Source organism: Podarcis raffonei, chromosome 4 (genome assembly GCF_027172205.1).
Source record: "Podarcis raffonei isolate rPodRaf1 chromosome 4, rPodRaf1.pri, whole genome shotgun sequence".
NCBI lineage: Eukaryota > Metazoa > Chordata > Lepidosauria > Squamata > Lacertidae > Podarcis > Podarcis raffonei.
Window position 1 is genome coordinate 43,326,407 of NC_070605.1, and position 12,899 is coordinate 43,339,305.

The following is a 12,899-nucleotide window of genomic DNA, read 5'->3' on the forward strand; positions in this document are numbered from 1 at the left end:
GCCAACATTCAGAACAGCATTCTGAATGTTGGCGGTGGGAAGGAAAACCCTCCTCCCACCGCAAGTCTTCAGGACAGGTCCAGGAACAGAGGGGAAGGCGTGCAGTGCTTCTCCTCTGTTCCCAGGGCTTGCGGTGGGAGGAGGGTTTTTCCTCCCCACCGCCAACATTAAGAACAGCATTCTGAATGTTGGCGGTGGGAAGGAAAACCCTCCTCCCACCGCAAGTCTTCAGGACAGGTCCGGGAACAGAGGGGAAGGCGCGTTGCGCTTCTCCTCTGTCCCCGGACTTGTTCTGAAGGCTGGCGGTCCACCGCCAGCCTTCAGAACAGCCATCCGAAGGCTGGCGCGGGGAGAAGGGCTCTCCGCCCCACCGCCAGCCTTCGCAGGAGCCTTCCGAAGCCTGGCGGGGGGAGGAGGTCTCTCCGCCCCACCGCCAGCCTTCGGAGCAGCCTTCCGAAGGCCGGCGGGGGGGGGCAGGTCTCTCCGCCCCACCGCCAGCCTTCGGAGGAGGTCCAAGGACAGTGGGGAAGACGCGCTGCGCTTCCCCGCTGTCCCCGGAGATTTCCCTATGGGCTTTCATCTTGCGAAGGAAGCCCATAGGGAAATTTGTCTGGCGAAGCACCTCGAAAAACAGAAAACTCTTTCTTCTTGCGAGTTTTCCGTCTTGCGAGGCATTCGTCTTGCGAGGTACCACTGTACAGTGTCTAGGATTCTTAGGGGCAAGTCATGGGTGTTAAATGTGCTTTAAATGCATATCACCTTTGACTAGGTGGAAACAATATGTGTTCGGTTCACAACTGCTAGCCAAGTGGGCCTTCTTTGGCTTCTTTCTCTCCTATGCTGAGTGAATTGAAGGGTGTAATACTAATGGAGGTGGCAGAATCAAATGCAAACTCAGTCAAAATGCTATCTTCAAAAATGTATCCAGAATATTTGCCAGGCTTTGCAGTATGGAAGAAAAAGCATGGATCTTGGGCACTATAGCATTGTTGTTGTTGTTGTTGTTGTTGTTGTTGTTGTTGTTGTTGTTGTTGTTGGGACGTAGCCTTTCCTATGCTGCAGGCCATTTGGTTCACTTGGGATCTACCACTGGAAGAACACTTTACATTTTTAATGCTATAATTTAAATTCCTGATCAATTCATTCATTCCATTTTCAAACCACCTGTTGTGAATGAAGATCCCAGGGTGCACTCAAAGCAAACCACAAATGGACGTCATCAGAACTCTAAACAGTAATTCAAACCAGCAATATTTTTATCATCCAATCATTACATCCTTACAGCAGCAGGCATAATGAGAAGACATGACCTGGAATACATCAATATTACCTGGGTGGAAAGTTGCATCCTGAGTTGATGCTCAGCAATAGGGGTGGTAACCACATCTCTAGGGCTACAGCTGAGAATTGTAGAAAGGGACAATCTCATGTCCCTGAAAAATGGGCTACATCCAGTGGAGGAACCGCAAGAAGGGTCTGTCTGCTACCAGCTCAGACCATTGGTCCATCCAGACCTTTTGCAGTGACAGCCACATCCTTCTGCAGAGTTATGCCCTAATTCCCCAGGTGAGCTTCTTTATTAAATGCTGAGGATACCAGTAAAAAACAAAAATAAAGCATTCATTAAAATCTACTGAGTAGAAAGTTTAGGGTCAGTTTAACTGTTAATTTACTGTGTCCAATTTATTTCATTAAGTATTTTTTGCATTGCTCTAAGGTGGCATATACGGTTCTCCCTCTCCTCATTTTATCCTCACTACAACCCTGTGAGGGACATTAGGCTGAGTAACAGTGACTGGCCCAAGGTCACACAGTAAGCACTTGAACCCTGGTTTCCCAGGTCTTAGTCTTGCCCTCTAACCACTACATCACACTGTTCTGTGTTCACAAGAATGTACTTGTGAGATCACAGCTCTAGAGGAGAGAGATCATAAAACAGTGCATTGCAATGCATGTAAGTGTTTATGTTTACTTTGTAACGGGGGGGGGGGGGGACCGCTCAAGAAAGTTCGTCATTCAGCTCACTAAAAAGCTACGATCACACAACGGAATTCAGTCCACAGTAAATGGTGGGGGAAAGCACCAATAATACTGTGTATGTGGGGATTATTGCTTGTTATTATGGTATGCATTTTGTGCTTTTATATTGTAAACCACCCTGTAATCTTGGATGAAGGGCAGTATAGAAATCTAAATCTTCATCACCACCACTGCATGAGTCCTTAGGATACTCCTCATAGGAAAGAAGAAGGTAGTTTAATAACCACCTAAACTAGGAAATAGCACAAGGATGGAAGAACGAGGAAATCCCAATGAAAGAACAGTGGCAAGAAAAATTGATGAGCTATGCAGAACTGGCTAAATTGACACATAAATTGTGGGACAAGGACAACTGTGACTTTAAGGAAGAATGGGAGCTTTTTACAAATTATCTAAAAGACAACAAAATGAACAGGACTTCTTGGCAGGTTTTGAGTAAACATACACAAATTTATTAGTCGATAACAGGGTAGATAGATAATGTAAGGAAATGTATAATTTCATAACATGCAGAGAACAATATGTGCTGAGAAATCAGAGGAGCTGAGGTAAGTCTCTGGGGAGAGGAGAGAGGGTTTGAAGGGGGGATGAGAAAAAAGGAGGGAAATAATAAATATGATATGTTTTGTTAGTTTGTATGTTGAAATTGTTAATAAAAATATTTTTAAAAAATAACCACCTAAACTAGGACTAAGGGAATAGGCTCAGGTTACATCCTAAAGTTACTATGGTATATCAATCCTAAATAAACCATATTCATGTGAGAATACAGCACCCCCTTGTGGGATTAACCAAAGGCCTGCAGTCAAACAGCTAGCGACTTCAAAGCACTATGCAGTCCGTTATCTCTACTTTCTCTTCCTAAGGTTCCTTTTCATGGTCAAACTCATCCCTTTAGTGTTCTTCTCTCCTCCTCATTTTGGTGGACAATGCTCAAGTGCCAACCCTCCTTTCCTAAGTGTCCCTGGTTGTTCCCCCTGGCCAGCAGCCCTTTCAGACCCATTCCCCTTTCTTCCTATCCCAAACGCCTTCCCTAGGCCTTCTGATATGGCCTGCCCTAATCCTAGACTGCATACACACCATACATTTAAAACAAATGTTCACCCACCCTCTTGGCAAATCCTGAGAATTATAGTTACCTCTTATTATAGTATACCTCTCACATTCTATTTTATCTCACATTCTATTCTATTTTATCACATTCTATTCTATTTTATTCACATTCACATTCTATTTTATCTATTTTATCTCACATTCTATTTTTATAGTATACCTCTCACATTCTATTTTAATTATAGTATACCTCTCACATTCCCAGCACCCTTAAAAACCTTCAGTTCCCAGGATTCTTGGGTGTGTGTATGTGCCTAAAATGTATGGGGCTGACATTAACTCACTTTTACTCATGGGTATACCCATTGAAATTAATGGACCTAAGTTATGGCTATTCCTTTCAATGGATCTACTCTGGGGAAAGTTAGTTGAATATACTGCATGGTAAGTGTGCAGGAAGCCCTAGAGATCAGTGCAGTTCAGGCAATGGGAACCACAAATCGTTTGTGAGGATAAGATCCTCTGAGCCAATGGCTGCCACAGAATGAATCACCATTACCTTCACCACAGAACCCTTTAGCGATTTACAATACAGATAATTTGCAAAATAAAATAAAATAAAATAAAAATGATACTCTCTATCCTTAGCCAGGATCCAAAGGGAGAAACACGGATACACAGTATATACAAAGAAAAATATTTTATTGGTGTGACTAGTTTTAAAGGAACTTTAAAAGTGCGTAAATCTTACAAAGTTCTCCTTCAGGAACGTGTGTCCATGGTTAAAATAACATTAGATGGATAGCTAATATAAACTAATATAAACTCAGTTATAAAAAGCGTCGAGAAAAAGCCGATATCTCGATAAGAGGAAACCTTAGCCGAATTGTTCAGGCGATGGCGCAAGGCTTAAGCTGTTGAGCATTTTTGGGAACAAACTACAAAACCATACTGAGTTAAGCACAATTTGTGCTACTTCATTTGAGTACAAGAGGAGGCTCTGCCCCCCTCCAAGTAGGTTGCCATGTCGTTGTGACTTGCATTTTACCTCCATTATATTAAAAATCACCCAGCTTTTTACAAAATGTTTTGCTTGGTCTCGATCTGTAAGGAACCTCTGGCCCTCCAGATGTGGACTCCAACTCCCATCAGCACCAAACAACACAGCCGCTGGTCAGAGATGATGGTAGTTATCATCCAACACCTGTAGGATCCTTGATCTGGACCCCAATGGGGGGGGGTAATCTTAGTTGTGGCTTCTAGAGCCATTGTGATCTGGTAGCTGCAGCAAGGACCAAGGAGCAGAGATGGTGGGGTGTGTGGGTATAGCTGAAGTTCACTGATTGATTTGAACTAACCAGTTCAGTTTGCAGCCGCACACACCTACGACACTCAGTGTTGGAAGGTCCTCTGAAAACTTGCACAGCCATATGGAGAAGTCAAGAGGTACGGGTAACATTCGATATTCGTGTGCTGTAGTCCTTACACTGACTTTGTTAAAGTGACTTAGAAACTCAGGATTTCCAACCATATGAGCCAACTGGGGTTTTCTAGTAATGTAGCACAGTTTTTCTTGCAGGGGACTCCTCAGTGTCTAGCCTTAGCGTTTAGCGGATGGCCTGTAGGTTTGCTATGTTCAGCACATTAGCAGGAAACATGAAAGCTGATTTTGAGCTAAGCAGATCAAGAGATGATAACTTTGTTGCAGGGGTCGTTCAGTCCCACAATCTGCAGCTGTGTCCTATCTATCTGACAGGAACGCGCCCTCATGCATGAACTGCTCTGCTCAACAAAAGGGCCCTGCCTTACCCTGACACCATTGTGTAGGAAATCCTCTTGAAACAAAAAACTGCCACTCGTTCTCCTCTCTGCCATTCCATGCACTGGACTCCAAGGAAAGGTCTGGGTCGCAAAGGCAGCTTGATTTCTCTGTGTTGCTGCAAGGAAAAGTGTGATGCTTTATTTCCAAAATGAGTGGTGGCCAAGGTTCAAGTTGACTTGGAACAGCTTCCATAGGTTACTAGATTTGTCTTCTTATACATACATACATACATACATACATACATACATACATACATAGCTGTCGACATTCAGATTCGAAAATAAGGGATCAGCAGCCTCACCTGTCTCGGGAACAATCTACGGGATATCTAACAATCTGGGATAGCAGCAGGATACAGTGGGAAACGGCGCTGGAATAAGGGAATTTCCCGCAAAAAAAGGGAAGGTTGACAGCTATGGTATGTACACACACACACACACACACACACACACAGTGTTTTTTTTATTAAAAATGTTTAGGGGTACTCTCATTTTGACTTAAGAACATCACCATTTTACAGTTCAAATTGGGAAAAATAAATACAGTAAATGGACAAAAGCACAAAGACTCACAAAATGTTTAGGGGTATGCATACCCCTGCGTCCCCCCAGAAAAAAAAGCTCTCTCTCTCTCTCTCTCTCTCTCTCTCTCTCTCTCTCTCTCTCACACACACACACACACACACACACACACCACTTCAAGCTATGTACCTCTGAGTACCTGCAGAAATCCCCCCTAGGACAACAATTTCCCCCCCCCTGAACATTGGAAAAGGGTATTTCACTTGTGAAAGAAATGCAGCTTTGACTTTCCTGTCTGCTGTCAAAGTAGCCTTTGACTTACTCTTAGCTTGCCTCTTAGCTTGCCTGCCTGGGGCAGTGATGGGGCAGTTACATAGCCACAGAGGTAGCCATAATTTAGGAAAGCAGAAAATCACTTCAACATGAGAGGGAGCCTATGCATTGGGCTGTCTTCATTGCATGGCAGCTAGAAGATAACACTCACGGGCGTGGGCATGCAGTCTTGCTGAATGCACCCTGCAAAAGGGTAGCAGCTACTTCTGTGCTCTTCATGTTGAGTGGATAATGCACAGTCACTAACACACTGTGTTTTCAGCACACATGCATGAACACTATCTTCCTATAGACATAAAAATGTAAGATTGTCATACACTCTGCCATTTGTGTGGCTTCCATTAGATGGCCATGCCTAGTGTATTGTGAGGAATGGCAGCTGGGCAAAGAAGGAAGCAGTGCTGGTGGCTGGTGGCCTAGGTGAGCAGCTTAACATGGGGGGGGGAGATGGGGCTCCTTTAAATGCACCTGCAGTGAGGTTTCATCAAGGAAGTGAGATGCTTCACACAGCGACTTAGCAAGCTGCTGTGTGTAAGCGGGTGGAGCTTGGGGCAATTTGTGAGGGGAGTGGGGAGCTAAGGTTTAAAGGGTGGTTGGTTAGGTGTGGGTGAAAGGTGGTGGGGAAAGGTGCAGGTGGGGTTGGCAAGGGGAGCAAGCAGGGGCAACATCCCGTGATACTACAAAACAATGCAGCTGCCTCCTAGCTGGGTCATACTATCAAACCCCTCCACCTAATCATGTATGTGAAAAAAAGGAAGGGGGAAAATGAACATGAACATGGGAATCCCGTGGCTATTTCTGCCATCATAGCTGCAGTCTAGTCCATCGGCTTTGACCCATAGTAACCACATTGAGCAGATGAGGTTTAAGATGGGGATAACTTCCCCAGCACTCAAATGGATATTTCACTGCAGGCTGGTGTTGAGCTCTGCAAACTGCACCTTGGCCTGCGCTGTGCTATCAGTGCTTGTGGCCCATCACTAGTTCACTTTGCTCTTATTCAGCACTCACAAACTTTTTTTTAAAAATGATGTGCCCTCCCTCTCCCTTTTTGGTCTTTCCCCTCTTTTGTTCTCCATGTCACCGAATGTCATTCACTTTCTAAAGATGTCTGGCTTGGAGCTTACAGACTGCAGGGCAGCTAAAGCCCACCCATCAGTGCTGATCCAGTCACATCTGCTCAGTCGTGCGACAAGGTTGGGGCTTTTAGAGCAGGGAGAAGCTAAAGTTCACCTTTTTTGCTGCTGAACGCCAAGCAACAAGAGGAGCCCAGTTCTTCGGCGGAACCTTTCACTGTGGCAAGTTGCCTTCTTGATGGCATTGATTTATATGGATTTTCTTTTGACTTCTAGGTAGCTGATATCGCAGCAGTTGGAATGTGAGGCAGTCAGCACCCAAGGGCCAGCTTCCATGTCTTTTAAGGGGTGTCTTTCTCCCACTGCATGGTGCTCAAGAGAGATGCCTATATGAACCCTGATGTCATGGCCATTTTACCAACATGCATCTATCTATATGGAGTGGTTTTTTATTGGTAAAAATAGCCATAGCATCCTGTTTCACATGTGCATCCCTCTGTATGGGTACCACATTGGCTGGGGAGGGTATAGAAAACTGAAGATCCAAAGATGTCCTGATTTGGAACAGGCAATTTGGACAGACACAAGTTGTATTTACAAATCCCATTAACTCTTAGTAGGCCTTTTCAAACATCCTTGTTACTAAAAGGATGTTACTGAAGAACGATGTAAACAGCCTTGGCTCTTGAGTGACCAATTTGCATTCCTGGAGACTGGATAAGCCCTAGAAGTTAGAGCTAATCTTGTCAGCATAAGATTTTTCGCAACAAAAATACTTCACAGCGTTTTGCTCAAGGTATATAAAGTTTTTTAACAGAACACAGGAGGCAGAAAATGTGTTCAGAAATTGCATCCTATTCATTGTTGCGGAAGCTCTTAAAAGAGGAGGAAGAAGAAGGAATATTTCTGAATGCTGTGATCCTGTTACAGCGTACTTTTTGAGGTTTTATCTAAATTATTTTATAGAAAATTTAGTGTGCCTTTATTTCTCTGTGATCCAGATGTATGAGTTATGGTGTGTGGATATGTTGGTTAGCCAAGATGAGACACTTTGATGCCAGGTGGAATGATAACAGATTATCCTAAAAATTATGCACAATATCAGTTGATTTATGCTAAGTTTAAATGATTCTGAAATGAAAAATTAACTTGCATTGTGAATTAGTCTTGTAAGGTGGAAGCAGCTATTATAGAGAAATGCTAAACAATATGTCTAAAGCCATAGTCATAATGCATATCAAAAAGACAGAATACTGATTGCCAAATAGAAAATAAAATCTCCCTGGGTATTTAGATCTTATCTGCTATTAAATGATGGTTTATATGCTACCCATTTGACATGGGAAAGTTCATCACAATTTTAGTAGTGGTAGTAGTAGTGGTAATAATAGTAATAGTAGTAATAATAAGAATAATAAATTTATTGTACCCTGGTCATCTGACTCGGTTGCCCCAACTACTCTGGGTGGCTTCCAACAAAATATAAAGGAAGACAATAAAACATCAAACATTACAAGCCTCCTGAAACCAGGCTGCCTTCAGAGGTCTACAAAAAGTCATATGATTATCTCTTTGAATAGTAATATATATATATAGTTACAGATAGGTAGCCGTGTTGGTCTGCCATAGTCAAAACAAAAACCTGTATCTGAAGAAGTGTGCATGCACACGAAAGCTCATACCAAGAACTAACTTAGTTGGTCTTTAAGGTGCTACTGGAAGGAAAAAATCTATATATAGTGAGAAATGGAGCTGCTCTTTCAGTTAGTGGGATGTAATCCAACTTAATTTTGCTCTGAGCAGATCTGTATAATTTAATGAACCTAAAATAGTTATGCCCATCAATTTCAATGGGTCTGCTCTGACTATTGGATACAACGCAATAAATCTGATAAAAGGTTTAAGTGTGTGTTAGTATTCTTATCCTGTGAAGCACTGTAGCTGCACACTGTGTTGTCATTGCAAACTGATAAACAGCAATACAGCTATGATTCACATAGGTTCATAAATCCCAGTGGTGATCAATAAGAAGCTCTTAGGGCCAGGTGACAGTGGCTTCAAATCCTGGAGCAAAGTTTCCCCTTGATCATGTGCCCCATTATCACTGCCATGTCAATGCTTTCAGCAAGATCCCAACACCCTACACATGCAGCGTGAAAAAGGTGGACTGTCTGTAACTTGTGGCATACCATTGTAAAGTAACCCACAAGCAGGAACAATTTTGTAACCAACTTTTAGGGAAGTTAGGGAATTTCAGAGAATTTTTCAATGGCAATGCATGGTTTTGTACCAGCTGCTCTGGTTACCTGTTCTGTTCATTGGTATAAGCCTAATAGGGATTTTAAAGGCAGTATCAAATGTTAGTCATACTTAGAGTAGACCCATTCAAAGCAATGCGCTTGAGTCCACTGATCTCAGTGGCTTTACTCTGAACAAGACTACGCTGGCCATCACCCAGTGGGTATAATCCAGAACCACCAATGTCAATAAAACAAATGCTGTTGACTTCAGTGGGATATGGCCTGTGCCCTAAATCAGCAAACCTCAAACACTAAATCTGGAATTGTTGTTACCTCCTCTTCATGCAGATCATTGGGGAGATCATGGAATGTTTTAAAAGTCAGTAGGAATAATAGAATCATAGAATTGTTGAGTTGGAAGGCACAACAAGGGTCATCTAAGGCAACCCCTTGCAATTCAGAATCTTTTTGTCCAACATGGGGCTTGAAACCACGACCCTGAGCTTAAGAGTTTCGGGTTTTTATTGACTGAGATATCCTTACTTCTTTTGAAATGCGACATGTGCTGAATATATTAAAACCCTTCTTTATATAATGCAACTTAATCATTGTCTTCCTCTTAAACAGCCAGAAATGGGTGACTGGAGTTTCTTGGGGAACATTTTAGAAGAGGTGAATGAACAATCCACGGTCATTGGGAGAGTCTGGCTGACCGTCCTCTTCATTTTTCGGATCCTAATCCTTGGGACTGCTGCAGAATTTGTATGGGGAGATGAACAGTCAGATTTTGTGTGCAACACCCAGCAGCCAGGTTGTGAAAATGTGTGCTACGACGAGGCCTTCCCCATCTCCCACATCCGACTGTGGGTCCTGCAGATCATCTTTGTCTCCACTCCCTCGCTGGTTTATTTGGGCCATGCTGCACATCATGTAAGGATGGAAGAGAAAAGGAAAGAGCGGGAAGAAGCAGAGAGGGCTCAGCAAGCTGCGGCACACGAAGAAAACTCACCCCTTGATCCAGACCGGAAGAGCCCTATAACCACAAGAGAAGCAAGTTCCAAGGGGACCAAGAAGTTCCACCTTGAGGGAACGCTTCTGAGAACCTACATTTGCCACATCTTTTTCAAAACCCTTTTTGAGGTGGGGTTCATAGTGGGCCAGTACTTCTTATATGGCTTCCGAATTCTTCCGCTTTACCGCTGTGGCAGATGGCCTTGCCCCAACCTCGTGGACTGTTTTGTGTCCAGGCCTACCGAAAAGACTGTTTTCATTGTGTTTATGCTGGCTGTGGCATCAGTCTCTCTCTTCCTCAATCTTGTAGAGATCAGCCACTTAGGCTTTAAGAAGATCCTGGGTGCTTTCAGGAGGCCAGTGGAACAAGAGCCTCAGGAGACCCCAGAGAAACCCCTTCATTCTATCGCAGTTTCATCTATCCAGAAGGTCAAAGGCTACAAGTTGCTGGAGGAAGAGGAGAAGCCGACGTTCCACTATTTCCCTTTGACTGAAGTGGGAGTAGAAACCACCCCCGTTCCCCCCTCATTCAACGACTTTGAGGAGAAGATCAGCATGGAACGCCTGAAAGACCTTTCCAGGGCCTTGGGGGAGCACCTGCCTTCCTACGCTCATGTGGATGAACAGGAGGAGGAGAAAGTTGAAGCAGGAGAGGAGCCGGAACAGGAAGTGGCTGAGGCGGCGGCCCAGGAACAGAGGGTGGAATTGGTGACTGAGGAAGCCCCAGAGAAAGGAGAAGATGACAAGCATATGGAGGAGGAACAAGAGCCAGAGCCACCGGGAGACGACTTGCCTTTACCATCCGCTGATCTTACAGCTGACACAAGACCCCTCAGCAGGTTAAGCAAAGCCAGTAGTCGTGCCAGGTCAGATGATCTGACTGTATGAGGGTACTGGCTCGAGTGGCTCTGAAGAAGCCACAGAAATACATATATATCTCAGATGTCTCAAAACAAAGTGCTAAACCAGTCATTTTAATATTATTTCTTATCAGTGTTTTTGGCTAGAAAGGTGCTATCGTGCTATCAACGCTAACTGCCTTGTCAGTCCTGTTTGTCCTACACATGGAGCTAGCTGTCCTACAGTGACCCATTTAACCAAAGAGTCCCTCTTCCTTCACATACAAATGCCTCACATACAAGCGCACTATATACAGCACTGACATCCAAGGGGGAAAGCCTTCCTAAAGCAACGAAGACAGACGTAATAACTGCGATCACAACCTGTTTTCATGCTCCTCTTTTCTCCGGGGATGCGGGAAGCCTGTTTCTTCATTTGGTTATCATAAGATATTGATAAACTGTTAACTTGGGTATTTCTTTGTTTGGTGTTTGCTTTGGCCACAACAGTTTTGATTCTTCCTTCCTTGTTGAGCCTCGAGCGCAAGTTATTTTCCTCACAAAAAGGGATACCGGCAATTAGTATTGTTAAATGAGATCCATTTATCCCCCTGTGAAAGAACAAAAGCTGCAGTGTTTGCCTGTGGAGATAAATGTGGTTTACTTATACTTGTATCCCCTGGTCCAGTTCAGACACTTAACGTTTTGTCCCTGCAAAATATCCCAACCCGTTGTTGCAAAGAACTTATGACTCCTCAGATACAACAGTGCCTCCTAGGAGCAATTTACGTGGTTGTGTCATGCTGCTGTATTTTTAAAAAATTGGTTCTGAGGGACATGTCAAGGACCTGGGTCACTTATTATTATAATAGCTATTAATTAATTAATTATGTTAAGTTGTTTTATCTTGTCCCAGGCAACCCAAAGCAACTTACAAGCAAATACTGGTTTCTCTTCATAAATGTGGCCTCCAGGACAGAAGAGCACATCATCTAGAGCAGTTGTGTGGAACCTCTAGCTCATGGGCCTGATTTGACCTCCTCCTATGACCTGTGAAACTTAGGTCAAGCCATGGCTCACCCACATATACCTTACACCGTATATCACCATCAAGTAAAGGGCAGGTAAAGGTGCAGCTGTGCCGAAAGCCTTGTGTGTTCAGCTGATTGTCGGCACTTGCAAAATCCTAAGCAGTGGGGGACAGGTGTTAAAAACATGACCTGGACTCTGCTACTGATTTGGTTTAGTTACCTTTCTTATACTGTCCTACTTTTGCTAGTGGTGGTGGGAATCCCCTTCTGTTTTCAGGGGGTTAATCATCTCTTGCCCCTGCCACACGGGGGAAATTTTTGATTGCTTTATAGGAAGACATTTCCTTGCATTTTTGAGGGGGAAATCGTCTGCCTTACTTTAGTCAACTTTACAAAGTGGCAAGGGTCCCTCCCTCCCTCCAAATAACTGCTACGGCTCCTTGCTGTAGCTGTGAAGTTCTTCATAGCCTTAGTGTGGCACCCAAACCCTACCCTTCTGCTTTGAAAAGGAGCCATGCAGGCCCTTGTAGATTCCTGATCCTGGAGAGCCTTGAATTTCTTAGTTAAAGCAGAAACAGAAGGGGGGGGGGGGTCTTGTAGTTTCAACAAACACTTGCAATGTTTGTTTTTAAGTGCGGAAAGGGGGGGACCTTGTAAAGATGAGGCAGTCCCACACCCCAAAATAAATCTTTGCCCACCCCCAGTCTTTGGAAAGTTGTTCCCACCTCCCACAAATTACAACCGCCCCCCCCCAACTCCCGCCTGCCAAACCAACTCAACAGCTCAGTCCTAACTTTTGCAGTGTGGGTTATGCTGCATTGCGGCTCCTTACTACAATGCTAGGATAACATGGGAACAGCCCGTGCTAATGCAGAGTCCTCCTCACAACTGTGTTGCTCCAGTTGTATAGTATATAGGCTTCTCAGACACCAC

General features: G+C 44.0%; 1 protein-coding gene across 1 annotated transcript; it reads left to right on the forward strand.

Moving 5' to 3' along the window:
* Window positions 1-6,885: 6,885 nt before the first annotated feature.
* Window positions 6,886-12,455, forward strand: GJA8 (gap junction protein alpha 8). Its single transcript, XM_053386452.1, has 2 exons — window positions 6,886-7,071; window positions 9,717-12,455. Exon 2 carries the CDS (start codon window positions 9,719-9,721, stop codon window positions 10,982-10,984), a length of 1,266 nt encoding a protein of 421 aa, XP_053242427.1. The 5' UTR covers window positions 6,886-7,071; window positions 9,717-9,718; the 3' UTR covers window positions 10,985-12,455.
* Window positions 12,456-12,899: the final 444 nt, after the last annotated feature.

Excerpts from the sequence above, each read along its gene's own strand:
- GJA8 (XM_053386452.1), top strand. The coding sequence starts at position 9,719 with ATGGGTGACTGGAGTTTCTTGGGGAACATTTTAGAAGAGGTGAATGAA.